Source organism: Micromys minutus (assembly GCF_963924665.1).
Source record: "Micromys minutus genome assembly, chromosome: 13".
Taxonomy (NCBI): Eukaryota; Metazoa; Chordata; class Mammalia; order Rodentia; family Muridae; genus Micromys; species Micromys minutus.
Window position 1 is genome coordinate 401,011 of NC_137982.1, and position 15,581 is coordinate 416,591.

The 15,581-nt window shown below is 37.5% G+C and overlaps 1 protein-coding gene across 1 annotated transcript in view; it reads right to left on the reverse strand.

The window, feature by feature from the left end:
• The window catches only part of HNMT (histamine N-methyltransferase), a gene marked incomplete at both ends in the record, with an annotated part of 40,870 nt that extends 39,091 nt beyond the window's left edge, over nucleotides 1-1,779 (reverse strand). The window contains one exon of the mRNA XM_080928144.1: nucleotides 1,643-1,779. Within this exon, the coding sequence (XP_080784270.1) occupies nucleotides 1,643-1,779 (137 nt within the window). The remainder of the gene's footprint in view (nucleotides 1-1,642) is intronic.
• Nucleotides 1,780-15,581: the final 13,802 nt, after the last annotated feature.

Here is a 15,581-nt window from a genome sequence, read left to right on the forward strand (position 1 = left end):
AAATCCAGAAACAAGGTCATAAAACCCCCTCCCAAAGAACAGCCTGGGGATAACCACAAAAATAATAGGCAATATTTCAGGATGGGTGATCTGTACTGAGCAGCTGTACCTCATCCTATGGTTAAATGTTCATGGCATAAAAATGCAGACTACTGACTACCTGTGACCCCTAGTACCCACTAATGAAATTTTAGATTACCCAATCTTTCTAGAGATTTCCTTTGGTTCCCTGTAAGAAGCCCTGCACACTTTTGTCTGAGGTCACCATTTCAAAAAATGGTTGACCCGTGCATGCTTGTTGTTTCTACAGAATAAATGTTCTTTGTCTGCATACTATGTCTGGGGTCTTCTTCAGCAAATGTCAGACCCTCACACTAGATTTTTTAAAATTAAAAGAAAGGTCCAAAGATGGAAATTATATTTTCAGATAAAATCTGTCTACTTAGTTATCTGATTTAATATTTTAATGGTTTTTATCTTGAACACGTCCTACATGCATAACAGATTTGGATCAAATTCACCCACTGTTCCTTCTTCTCCAATTCTTCCTCTCTCCCCACAACTACAATTCCCTCCTAATTTCTTGAGCTTTTGTTGTAAAGCCTAAGACCACTTATACTTGGTGACACCTATGAGTGCATGGGGTGGGGTGTGGAGCCAATGATTTAATTTGTATATTTTATACCATTTATCCTATTATGGTCAATTAATGAACCTTGTTAAGATACAAAATACAGGGCTGGGGAAGTGACTTGGTTGGTAAAGGGCTGGATGAAAGGAGGAGGAGAAAAAGATAAAAGACGCATAGAATTCTGTATTTGTCCAACAAGTCTGATCTGGTTGGGCAGAAGAGCTATCACAGAGGACTAACTCCACAGAGGAATTCAGACAGCATAAGATAAAACACCAGGTTTGTGTCTTGCTTGTACATTAGTTCCACAGTCAGTCCCTTCTTACTAGCTTTATACTTACTTCTTGCAACAATTTACCCCAGACAGGGGACTTGATTCTCCTCTGTTACCTCAATAATGCTTATCAGCCTTGAGACAAATTGAACACATTAATCAAAAATTAATGATAAATAAAGGTGTCTGTGAGGATAGAAACCAGGTTCACTAATAATGGTAAACTAATCTTTTTTTCAGAATCATATTGATAATATTAAGTTGAAAAGAAAGATAGTTTTGGGGAGAGTGACAGTCACAGATAAAGGAGATGAATTTAAACCGGTATTATTAGACCTGAGAAGCCTTCGTTCTATGCTCTGGAACAAATCGCGTTCTGCAATTACCTTTATCTGATTCTAAGGAAAGAACACCAGAATCTATTTGGGACCTTTTAAGTATATATATATGGAGCTTAGAAAAACTCCGAGATTAATGATTCGAATTATTTTTCCAAATAAGATTGGGCTTGTGTCTTTAAAGCCCAGCAAATAGTTAACAGTGAGCCTGAGCTGCAGCTATGCGGCACAAATCAGTCTCTGTGTTTAAAGCACCGTCAGAGCTGCTTAAGACAAGGCCGCCAGGCATCAGCAGCAGGCAGCTGGGGTTGTATTGACTAATCCCAGGGTCCCCCTCTGCCTACCCCCCTGGGCTGGGTTTTGGGTTAGTCCATTGAAAGAAAAGCCACTTTTTGTTACCTTGCTATTATGCCCGGAAGCTTCTTATCCATGAATTCCTGCATGCACTGGTGTTCAGTGGAATTATTTAGAAACCTCCGAAAAGATTCAACGTATCTGCTGTGGTCTGAAAATAAGCTCCTCATGCGAGATGCCATATTGGATTCTCTAGTAAAAATAAGGAGGGAGCTCCGTTTAAATTCCTCTGCTCCTAGTTCCTTCTTTTCCCTCTTTCTCTCCCTTCCCCCACCAGTTTCCTTAACCCCACCTTCTCCCCAACCAGCCCAATAAGTAAAAAAATTAACGTCGATAAGAAATAAACAACAGCACTGAAACCTAATTTGCATTTGACCGATGCCCAAAACTACCAAACAGAGCTCACTGCGCCATGGTCTGTACAAGACCTTATACTTTACACCGTCCAGCAGCTCCGGACGCTGCAAAATCATTGCAGACATGCTCCGGTTTGGGTTTTTGTTTTGGTTTGTTTGTTTGTTTGTTTTCAAGCAGGGGTCATGAGTAAGTTCCAAGGAAGAAAAAGGGGTTTTGTTCTGCTTTGCTTTTAAGGGGGAAAAAAGGGTCAGTTTTTAGGCTGACCAGGACTGCTACAAGGCTACGCATATATCAGAAACCTGCAGCTGCTAAAATCTGTTGACACCAACCAGAAGCTGGCTGTGTGTGCTTGTTGTAGAGCTCCCTGCCTTTGTGCATCTTCGTTTTGGACTCTTAAAGTCAGCTGCCGACTTCTTCACATCTTGATCAATTTGTTTGAACAAATCAGGAAAAAACTTAAATCAAGGAGGAGAACAGAAGCTGTAAGAGAAATTTAAAGTAACACGAGGCCGTAGTATTCTTTAAAAAAAAAAAAAAAAAAAATTAGCATAAGCACTTCTTATTTCTGAGCCTCCTGAAACTGGGAGGTCCATCCTCGGTGATTCGCCATAGCTAAGGAAGACAGAGCCGAAGCTCCTCCCGCTCCTGAACAAACCGCAGTCTTCTGTTTGCTTAAACGGTTAAAGGGCTGATGCATGGACACTAAGTTCTTACGTCCACTGTGAGGCTCCGTGGTACCACAGGCCCTGCATCTCTGTCACGGTCAGGTAGAACCAAGAGTTACTAACAGCAGACATGATTCCCATGGGGGAATCATGCCAGAATAGTGCAACACTTTTCAAAATGGCGTCTGTGCGTCCTTGAGCTTCCTCCCAGTACTGACGGGGAGGCTGAGATTCTAAATTGAGCACTTTCCTCAGAGCATTGCGGTGAAATGTGGAAGGGCTGCAAATGTTTTAAGGCTCTTTTAAGTCCTAGCTTTCATGTTTTCATAAAACTCTTTGCACTGGATCCAAATCCATCTCCTCGTACCTCCTAGATAGTACTCGTATTTCAATTTACATAAACTAAACGAACTATATCAAAATAATCTTGAAAGAAAAAGACAAAATGTTAAATTCATACATGCAGGCACAAACACACACACACTATGAGGAACTCTTTAAAACCCAAAAGTTACGGAGAACTTCCAATCATTACCTGTGTTTCTTTCTTTATTTGTTTCTTTCTTCCTTCTTGTTTGAAACTGAAATAAGAAAACTTAATTCTTTCAATTCTTCCACATGCATATTATTAATTAACAAATATTTCCTATATAATACTATTGTTTAGCTTTACTCTCCTCTTTCTTTTCTTTATTTCTTTTTTTCTTTCTTTCCTTTCCTATTTCTTTAACTATGGTTATTTATTTGCATTTTATTGAATATTTTATGTATTTACATTTTAAATGTTATCCGATATCCCTGTACCCCATCTCGCATCTATCCTCCCCTACTTCTATGAGGATGCTCCCTCTCCCACCCATCAAATCCTCCTCACCACGTTGGCATTTCCCTATGAGTCTTCATAGGACCAAGGGCTTCTCCAACTATTGATGCCAGACAAGGCCATGTGCACCTGGAGCCATGGGTTCCTCCATGTGTACTCTTTGGTTGCTGGTTTAGTCCCTGGGAGCTGTGGGAGTCTGGTTGGTTAATATCATTCTTCTTCCTTTGATGTTGCAAGCCCCGTCAGCTCCTTCAGTCCTTTCTCTAACTCCTCCATTGGGGTTCCCAGTGTTCAGTCCGATGGTTAGCTGCAAGCATCTTCATCTGTATCAGTAAGGCTCTGGCAGAGCATCTCAGGATATGTCCATATCAGGCTCCTGTCAGCAAGCACTTTTTGGCACTAGCAATCTGACTGGGTTTGATGGCTGCACATGGCTGGATCCCAAGGAGGAGCAGTATATAAATGGTTTTTCCTGCAATCTTCACTCTTTGTATCTGTATTTCCTCCCGTGAATATTTCGTTTCCCCACTTAAGAGCTGAAGCATCCACATTTTGGTCTTTCTACTTCTTGAGCTTCATATAATCTGTGAGTTTTATCTTGGGTATTCCAAGATTTTCGGCTACTATCCACATATAAATGAATGCATACTGTGTATTTTCTTTTGTGCCTGGTTTACCTCACTCAAGATGATAACTTCTAATTCATTTGCCTAAGAATTCCATGAGGTCATTGTTTTTAATAGCTGAGTAGTACTCAGTTGAGTAAATGAATGATATTTTCTATATCCATTCCTCTGTTGAAGGACATTTAGGTTCTTTCCACCTTTTGGCTATTATAAAGAAGGCTGCTATGAACATAGTAGAGCATGTGTCCTTGATGTTTATTGGAGCATCTTTTGGGTATATGCCCATGAATGGTATAGCTGTGTCCTCAGGTAGTACTATGTCCACTTTTCTGAGGAATTGCCAGACTGATTTAGAGTGGTTGTACCACCTGGAAATCAAACCAACAACATATTCCTCTTTCTCCACATCCTCACCAGCATCTGATGTAACCTGAGTTTTTGAACTTAGCCATGATGGAATCTCAGGGATTTTTTTGATTTGCATTTCCCTTCTGACTAAGAATATTGGACATTTCCTTAGCTGCTTCTTGGCCAATTGGTATTCCTCAGTTGATAATTCTTTGTTTAGTTCTGTACCCCATTTTTAATGGGGTTATTTGTTTCTCTGGAGTGTAACTTTTTAAGTTCTTTGTATATATTGGATATGAGTTCTCTGCTGGATATAGGATTGGTAAAGATCTTTCCCTAATTTATTGGTTGCCATTTTGTCATATTAACTGTGTCCTTTGCCATGTAGATGGCTTGGAATTTTATGAGGTCCCATTTGCCAATTTTGTATTGGATATTTTCAGTATTTTCATTTCGGATGTTTCCCCCTTTCCTGCATTTCCATCCCCCATCCCCGTCCCATTGCCTCCATGAAGGTGTTCCCTATCCCAACCACCCTCTTCCCCATCAGCAACATGGCATTCCCCTAAACTGGGCAAACTAGCCTTCACTGGACCAAAGACCTTTCTTCCCATTGATGCAAGAGAATGCTATCCTCTGCTGCATATGCACCTGGAGCCATGGGTCTCTCCATGCAAACTCATTGGTTACTGTTTTAGTCCCTGGAAGCTATGGTGGGTTTGATTCATTGTTCTTCTAATGGAGTAGCTGATCCCTTCACCTCCTTAAGTCCTCCTTCAAGGTCCTTTACTGGGATCTCCATGTTCATTCTGATGGTTAGCTGCAAGCATCACCCTCTTTATTACTATGGCTCTATCAGAGCCTCTGAGGAGGCATCCAAGTAAGATTGCTGACAGTAAGCACCACTTGGCATTAGCAACAAACAGTGTGGGCCTAGTGGACGAACATGTGATGGATCTCCAGGTGAGGCAGTCTCTGGATGATCTTTTCTCCAACCCCTGCTCCTCTATTTGTCCCATTACTTCTTCTCATGAGTGTTTTTTTTTTTTTCTCCCCTCTAAGAGGGACTGAGGCATCCATGTTCAGGTTTTTCTTTTCTTTAAGCTTCATTATTTCTGTGAATTGTATTTGAATATTCTGAGCCATTTGGGCTAGTATCAGCTTATCAGTGAGTACATACCATGACTGTATTTTATTACTGAGTTAACTTACTCAGGATGATGACTTCAAGTTCAATCCATTTGTCTAAGAATTTCATAAAGTCATTGTTTTTAATAGCTGAGTAGTACTCAGTTGTGTAAAATTTCTGTATTCATTCCTCTGCGGAAGGGAATCTGGGTACTTCCCAGCTTCTGGTTATTATAAATATGCTGCTATTAACTTGTTGGAGCATGTGTCCTTGTTAGATGTTGGAACTTACTTTTGGTATATGCCCCTGAGTGGTCTAGCTGGGTCCTCAGGTATTACTATGTTCAATTTCCTGTGTAACTGTCATACTGATTTCTAGAGTGGTTGTACCAGCTTACAACCCTGACAACAGTGGAGGAGTCTTCCTCTTTCTCCCCATCCCTGCCAGTCTCTGCTGTCACCTGAGTTTAAATCTCAACCATTCAGACTGTTGTGAGGTGGAATCTCAGGGTTGATTTGGTTTTCATTTTCCTGATGACTAGAAATTTTGAGCATTTCTTTAGGTGCTTCTAAGCCATTCGATATTCCTCAGTTGAGAATTTGTTGTTTAGCTCCATACCCCATTTTTAAATAGGATTATTTGATTCTCTAGAGTCTAACTTCTTAAGTTCTTTGTATATATTGGATAGTAGCCCTCTATTAGATGTGAGATTGGTAAAGATCTTTTTCCAATTTGTTGGTTGCCATATTGTCCTTTTCACATAATTCTTTGCCTTACAGAAGCCTTGAAATTTCATGAGGTCCCATTTGACAATTCTTGGTCTTACATCATAAGCCGTTGGTGTTTTGTGAGTAAATTTTCCCCTATGCCTATGTGTTTGATCTGTGCTCTTCCCCATTTTCTATTGTATTAGTTTCAGTGTACCTGGTTTTATGCAGAGGTCTTTGATCCACTTGCACTTGAACTTTGTAAAAGGAGATAAGAAAGGTTCGATTTGCATTCTTCTGCATGCTGACTGCCAGTTAAACCAGCACCATTTGTTGAAGAGGCTGTGCTTTCTCCATTGAATGTTTTGGCTCCTTTGTCAAAGATAAAGTGACCATAGGTATGTGGACATATTTCCATGTCTTTAATTCTATTCCCTTGATCTACCTGCCTTTCTCTGTACCAATACCATGCAGTTTTTATCAAGATTGATCTGTAATATAGCTTGAAGTAAGGGATGGTGATTCCCCCAGAAATTTTATGATCATTGAGAATGGTTTTTGTTATACTGGGTTTTTTATTTTTCAAATAAATTTACAAATTGAGTTGGAATTTTGATGAGATTGCACTAAATCTGTAGATTGCCATAGGCAAGACGGTCATTTTTACGATGTTGATCCTTCCAATCCATGAGCATAGGAAATCTTTCCACCTCTGAGGTCTTCTTCAATTTTCTTCTTCAGAGACTTGAAGTTCTTGTCATACAGATCCTTCACTTTCTTGGTTAAGGACACACCAAGGTATCTTATATTCTTTGTGATTATTGTGAAGGGTGTCAATTCTCTAATTTCTTTCTCAGCCTGTTTGTCCTTTGAGTAGAGGAAGGCTACTGATTTGTTTGAGTTAATTTTATATCCAACCACTTTGCTGAAGTTGTTTATCAGTTGTAGGCATTTTCAGTGGAATTTTTGAGATCACTGTAGTATACTATCATATCAGCTGTACAGCGTGATATTTTGACTTCTTTCTTTCCAATTTATATACTTTTGACCTTTTTGCTGTCTGATTGCTCAGGCTAGTATTTCCAGTATAGTATTGAATAGGTAGGGAGAAAGTGGGCAGCCTTGTCTAGTACCAAACTTAAGTGGGATTGCTTCAAGTTTCTCATCATTTAGTTTGATTCTGGCTACTAATTTGCTGTATATTGCTTTTATTATGTTTAAGTATGGGCCTTGAATTCCTGATCTTTCCAAGACTTTTCACATGAAGGAGTGTTGAATTTTGTCAAATGCTTTCTCATCACCTAAAGGGATAATCATGTGTTTTTTTTTTTTTTTTTTTTTTTTTTTTTTTTTTTTTTTTTTTCTTTTGAGTTCCCTTTATATAGTGGATTAAGTTGATAGACTTCCATATACTGAACCATCTTTGCATCCCTGGGATGAAGTCTACTTGATCAAGGTGGATGGTCATTTTGATGTATTTCTGAATTCAGTTTGCCAGATTTTATTGAGTAATTTTGCATTGATATTTATAAGTGAAATTTGTCTGAAGTTCTATGTCTCTGTGTGGTTTCAGTATAATCATAATTGTGGCTTCAAAGAATCTATTAGAAATGTTCCTTCTGTTTCTATTTTCTGGAATAGTTTGAAGAGCATTGGTAGTTTATTTTCTTTGAAGGTCTGATAGAATTCTGAACTAAACCCATCTTGTCCTGGGCTTTTTTTGTTGAGTGACTTTTAAGGACTGCTCTATTTCTTTAGGGGTATCTTACTGTTTAGGATATTTATCTTATTCTGATTTAACTTTGGTTCCTGGCATCTTTCAAGAAAAATGTAGACTTTATGCAGATTTTTTTAGTTTTTTTGAGTAATTGTTTTTGTAGCAGTATCTGATGATTTTATAAATATTTCCTCAGGCTCTATTGTTATGTCTCCCTTTTAATTTCTGATTTTGTTAAGTTGGATACTGTCTCTGAGTCCTCTGTTTATTCTGGCTAAGAGTTCATCTATCTTGTTGATTTTCTCAAAGACCCAGAGCCTGGTTTTGTTGATTCCTTGTATAGTTCTTTTGTTTGCATTTGGTCGATTTTATCTCTGAGTTTGATTATTTCCTGCAGACTACTCTTCTTTGGTGAATTTGGTTTTTGTTGTTGTTGATGTTCTAGAGCCCCCCATAACTTTTCTCAGTTTCACTGTGTCTCTATTTATTTTCTGTTTCCGTGATCTGTCCATAAGTTGGGTGGGTTGTTGAAGTCCCCCACGAACATTGCTTGATGTGCAATGTATGCTTTGGGCTTTAATAAAGTTTCTTTTATGAATGTGGGTGCCCTCATATTTGAAGCAGAGATTTTCATAATTGAGAGGACATCTTGGTAGATTTTTTTCTTTGGTGGGTATGAACTGTCCTTTCTTACCTTTTTTGATAACTTTTTGTTGAAAGTCAATTTTATTCGACATTGGAATGTCTACTCTAGCTTGTTTCTTCAGACAATTTGCTTGGAAAATTTTTTTCTGGCCTTTTACTCTGAGTTTGTCACTGAGGTACATTTTCTGTATGAAGTAAAATGCTGGGTCCTATTTATGTATCCAGTCTGTTAGCCTTTGCTTCTTTAAGAGGAATTGAGTCCATTGATGATAAGAGATATTAAGGAATAGTATTTGTGATTTCCTATTATTTTTGTTGTTAGAGGTAGAATTATATTTTTGTGGCTATTTTCTTTTGGATTTGTTGAAAGGAGATCACTTCCTTACTTTTTCTAGGATGTAGTTTCCCTCCTTGTGTTGGAGTTTTCCATGTATTATCCTTTTTAAGACTTGATATGTGGACAGATATTGTTTAAACTTGGTTTTGTCATAGAATATCTTGGTTTCTCCATCCATGGTAATTGAGAGTTTTGCTGGATATAGTAATTTAGGCTGGCATTTGTGTTCTCTTCGTGTCTGTATGACATCTGCACTGGATCTTATAGCTTTCATAGTCTCTGTTGCAAAACCTAGTGTAATTCTGATAGATCTGCCTTTATATGTTCCTTGACATTTATCCCTTATTGCTTTTAATATTTCTTTGTTTTGTGTATTTGGTGTTTTGACTATTATGTGACTATAAGAATTTCTTTTCTGATCTAATCTATTTGGGGTTCTGTAGGTTTCCTGTATGTTCATGGTCATCTCTTTCATTATGTTAGGGAACTTTTCTTCTATAATTTTGTTGAAGATATTTACTGGCCCTTTAAGTTGGAAATCTTTGTTATCTTCTATACATATTACCCTTAGGTTTAATTTTCTTCATGTGTCCTGGATATTCTGGATGTGTTGGGTTAGGAGCTTTTTGTATTTTCTATTTTCTTTGTGTCAGTGTTTTCTGTGATATTTTCTGTTCCCTGAGATTCTCTCTTGTATTCTGTTGATGATACTATGACTCCTGATCTCTTTCCTAGATTGGCTATCTCCTGGGCTATCTCTATTAGTAATATCTTTTATGTTTCTATTTCCATTTTTAGATCCTGGATGCTTCTGTTCATGTTATTTACCTGTTTGGCTGTGTTTTCCTGTATTTCTTTAAGGCATTTTTGTGTTGCCTCTTTAAGGGCTTCTTTTTACCTGTGTTCTCCTGTATTTCTTTAAGGGACTTACTTATGTCCTTCTTAAAGTCCTCTATTATCAACATGAGATGTGATTTTAAATCCAAATCTTACTTTTCTGATGTGTTGAGGTATCCAGGACTTGCCATTGTGGAAAAACTGGGTTCTGATGATGTCAAGTAGGCTTGCTGTCTGTTGCTTATTTTCTTGTACTTGCTTCTTACCATCTGCTTATATCTGGTGTTAGTTCATCCTGATGTCTCTGCCTGGAGATTGTCCCTCCTGTGGGTCTGTGAGCCTGTGATCTTAGAAGTGAGAACACTCCTGGGAGACCAGCTCTCTCCAGGCAGTATTTGCATATGAAGGGCTGTCAGACAGTCTTAGCTCCAGGGCACAGACAGATTGTACCATGCCCCTTGTGCTCCTGGCAGGTCTCTAGACAATTATTGGAATGAAAGGGGGGGGGGGGTCTCATCTGTGAGTTTAGGATTAAGAGCACTACTGGGAAACCAGATTTTAATGTGAAGGATTTGGGTGTGGAGGGCTGTGGGACAGCCTTAGATCTGGGGGCAGATGGTGACTAGAAGAATGTTCTAATCATTACCTCTCAAGGATGCTGTTTCCTAAGAATGTATATTGCTGCTTTGAACATTGTTAAGACTATTAATCCAAATTATCATTTTGATTTCCAGTTTTTTTGTCCAAACTTAAGCTTCCAGTAACCATGTAGGAACTTTCTTGCATATAGTATCTTTAATAAACAGAAAGATCATGCTTGTCTATGAGTGTGCTAATTTGCTGCATAAAATTGTAAATATTAGTTGTTTTTATTTCATTTCATTGACAGTATATAAGAATAAATGTTCAGTCTATTAGCTATTTATACTTCCTGTCTCGTGTACCTTTTATTCATTCCCTTTCTTCTCATTTCATTGAATCCTGATACTTTTATGTGTATGTGCTCTTTATAAATTAAATATATTAATCTTTATATTTCAACAAGCATTTTTTCAGTATAACATTTAACTTAAAAAAAATCATGGGGAGAGTTGGGTCACTGCCATCAGGGACTGCCAGTTGACTTTTGGGCACCCAGAAGAGCCTCAGAAGCACTCTGCCACATGAGCCCATGGGTGAACCACCCCATGAGCCTCCCACTCCCCAACTATTCGGGAAGAGAGCTCTGGGAACTCTTGGGGTGAAGGGAGCATGGTGCTCTCTGAGAACTGGTATATTCCATCACAGAGAGGGGGGGGGAGGGAGAGAGAGAGAGACAGAAACAGAGACAGAGAGACAGAGATACTGACAAGCAAAGAGATCACTGCCATCAGGACTGCCATCAGGACTGCCATCAGGACTCAGGACCTGCCTGCAGACTGCTAAGCACCCAGAAGAGCCTCAGAGGCACTCTCCCACCTAAGCCCACTGAGACAGACCCCAGTCACTGCCATCAGAACTCACTGCCTATGAGAAAAGAGCATCCAAAATTTTTTTCCTCCAGAGCCCACAGGACCTCAGACCCACAGGATAAACAAGGTTCCAGTCAAAGACAACAAGATCACCTAACATCACAGATAACAAGATGGCATGAATCAAGTACAAGAATCTAAACAATGAAAACCAAGACAAACTGACAACATCAGAACCCAGTTCTTCCACCACAGCAAGTAGTGGATGCTCCAACACACCAGAAAAAGAAGATGTGAACTTAAAATCATACTTCATGATGATGATGGAGGTCTGCAAGAAGCACATGAAGAATTTAAGCACTTAAAGTATTATAGGAAACCCAGAAGAACACACTGAAATAAGTAGACACCCTTAAAGAGGAAAGACAAAAATTACTTTAAAAGATACAGAAAAACACAGTCAAACAGATGAAGGAATAAAAAATGAAAATAAAAACAATAAAGAAATCACAAAAAATACAACCCTAGAGATAGAAAACCTATGAAAGACCTCAGGAATTATAGATGCAAGCATGAGCAACAGACTAGAAGAGCTGGAAGAGAGGATCTCAGAGGCAGAAGATAACATAGAAAATATTGACACAACAGTCAGAGAAAATGCAAATATAAAAATATCCTAACCCAAAACATCCAGGATATCGAGAAAACAATGAGAAGACTAAACCTAAAAATAATAGGTACAGAAGAGAGTAAAGACTCCCAACTAAAAGGTCCAGTAAATACCTTTAACAATATTATACAAGAAAATTTTCCTAACTTTGAGAATGAGATAACCATCAACATAAAAGAAGTCTACAGAACTCCAAATAGATTGGACCAGAACAGAAACAGAAACTCCTCCCAACACATAATAGAAAAAAAAAAAAAAAAAAAAACACCAAATATTCAAAAGAAAGAAAGAATTCTAAAAGCAGTAAGGCAAAAAAAGACAAGTAACATATAAAGGCAGACTGATAAGAATTACACTAGACTTCTCAACAGAGACTATGAAAGCTAGAAGATACCGGACAGACATCATACAGACCCTAAGAAAATAAATACAAATAAAAGCCCAGGCTACTATATCCGGAAAAAACTCTCAATTACCATAGCTGAAGAAACCAAGATACTCCAGGAAAAAAAAAATTTACACTATATCCGTCCACAAATCAAAGTCCTACAAAAATACTAGATGGAAAACTCCAACACAAGGAGGAAGATTACACCCTAGGAAAACCAAGAAAATAATCTTCTTGCAAAAAACCCAAAAGAAGAAAGGCACAAAAACATAATCCTACCTCTTCCAACAAAAATAAAAGGAAAGAACAATCACCATTCTTTAATATCTCATAATATCGATGGACTCAATTTCCCAATAAAGAGACATTTATTTTTCTGACTATAAACAGAAACAGTCTCCAACATTTTGCTGCATACAGTAAATTTACCTCAGCATCAAAGACAGACACTACCTCAAAGTAAAAGACTGGGAAAAAACTTCCAGTCATGTGGTCCAGGGAAACAAGCTGGAAAAGCCCTTCCAATATCGAATAAAATAGATTTTCAATCAAAGATATCAAAAAAGATAATGAAGTACACTTCTTCCTCATCACAGGAAAAAAGTATACCAAGAAAATCTTTCAATATTGAACATCTATAGACCAAATACTAAAGACACTCACATTCATTAAAGAAATGTTACTAAAGTTCTAAACTACACACAACAATGGGAGCATTCAATTCTAATCAATGGACAGATCATGGAAGCAGAAACTGAATAGAGACAAGTGAAGCTAACACAGTTTGTGAACCAGTTGGATTTAACAAACATCGATAGAACATTTCATCCTAAAATAAAAGAATATACCTTCTTCTCAGCCCCTCATGATACCTTCTCCAAAACTGATGATACAGTCAGTCACAAAACAGGCCTCAACAGATATTAGAAGATTGAAAGACTCTCATACAACCTTTCACATCACCATGGACTAAGGCTGGTCTTTAATAACAACAAAAAAAATTTTTAAAAACCCATATATACATGGAATCTGAACAATGCTCTATTCAATGATAACATGGTCAAAGAAGAAATGAAGAAAGAAATTAAAAATCTTTTAGAATTTAATGAAAATGAAAGCACAACATACACAAACTTATGAGATGCCATGAAAGCCGTATTAAGAGAAAAACTCATACTTCTCAGTGCCTCCTAAAAGAAACTGGACAGACTACACACTAAAAGCTTGACAGCACACACAAAAACTCTAAAACAAAAAGAATCAGATAAACACAAGGGGAGAAGATGACAGGAAATAATCAAACTCAGGGCAGAAATCAAACAAGTAGAAACAAAAAGAACTATACAAAGAATTGATAAAACCAAGAGTTGGTTCTTTGAGAAAATCAACAAGATTGATAAACCCTTAGCCAGACAAACTAAATGGCACAGAGAGAGTATCCAAGTTAACAAAATCAGAAGTTAAAGGAAAAAAATCAGAAACATAACAACAGAAATTGAGTAAATTCAAGAAATCATCAGGTCCTACTACAAAAGGCTATACTCGACAAACTGGAAGATCTAGAGGAAATGGACAACTTTCTAGACAGATACCAGGTAGCAAAGTTAAAACAGGATCAGATAAACAAAAGTAACAGTCTCATAACACCCAAAGAAAGAGAAGCAGTCATCAAAAGCCTCCCAATCAAAAAAATCCCAGGAGCAGATGGATTCAGTGCAGAATTCTATCAGACTATCATAAAAGACCTAATACTAATACTCTCCAAACTATTCCACAAAATAGATACAGAAGGAACACAATCCAACTCAATTTTAGAAGCCACAATTACACTCATGCTTAAACCACACAAAGACCCTAAAAAGTAAGAGAATTTTAGAATTAGTTTTCTCATGAACATGAATGAAAAAAAAAAACTCAATAAAATTCTTGCAAAACAAATCCAGGAACACATCAAAATGATCATTTTCCATGATCAAGTAGGCTTCATTCCAGCGATGCAGGGATGTTTCAATATAGGGTAATCCATCAATGTAATCCACAATATGAATAAACTCAATGAAAAAAAGGACATGATCATCTCACTAGATGCTAAGAAATCAATTGACAAAATTCAACACCTCTTCATGTGAAAAGTCTTGGAACGATCAGGAATTCATGGCTCATACTTAAACATAGTAAAAGCAATATACAACAAACCAAATGGAGATAAATGGGAAACAATCCCACTAAAATCAGGGACCGGAAAAGACTGCTCACTCTCTCCCTGTCTATTCAATATGCTACTAAATGTTCTAGCCAGAGCAATTAGATAACAAAAAGAAGTTAAAAGAATACAAATTTAAAAGGAAGAATTAAAAATATCCCTCTGTACAACTGATATGATAGTACATTTCAATGACTCAAAATTTCTACCCGAGAACTCCTACAGCTGATAAACAACTTTAGAAAAGTAGCTGGATATCAAATTTACTCAAAAAAATCAGTAGCTTTCCTCTACTCAAAGAATAAACATGTGGTGAAAGAATTAGAAAAAAGACACCCTTCACAATAGTAATAACAATATGAAATACCTTGGTGTGTCCCTAAATGAGCAAGTGAAAGAACTCTATGACAAGAACTTAAATCTCTAAAGAAAGAAATTGAAGATCCTAGAAGTTGGAAAGATCTCACATGCTCAAGGATTTGAAAGATCAACATTGTAAAATTGGCCATCTTTCTGAAAGCAATCTATGGATTCAATGCAATCCCCATCAAATTCTAACTCAGTTCTTCACAGAATTAGAAAGACAAATTTGCAAATTAATGTGGCATAACAGAAAACCTAGGAGATCAAATCTATTATGAACAATAAAAGAACTTCTGGGGGAATCACCATCCCTGTCCTCAAGCTATATTACAGATTATTCATGATAAAAGCTACATGTTATTGATACAGAAATAGGGAGAAAGATTAATGGAACACAAATGAAGAGTCAGAAATGAACCCACATACCTATGGTCACTTGATCTTTGACAAAGAGCTACAAACTTTCAATAGAAAATGGACAGCCTCTTCAACAAATGGTGTTGGTTCAACAGGCAGTCAGTATGGAGAAAAAATGCAAGTTGATCCATTCTTATCTCTTTGTACAAAGATCAAGTTCAGGTGCATCAAAGACCTACACATAGAACCAGATACACTGAAATTATTAGAAAAGAAAGTGGGGAAGAGCTTAGAACAAATAGGTACAGGGGAAATTTTCCTGAACAGAACACCAATGGCGTATGCTCTAAGAACAAGAATC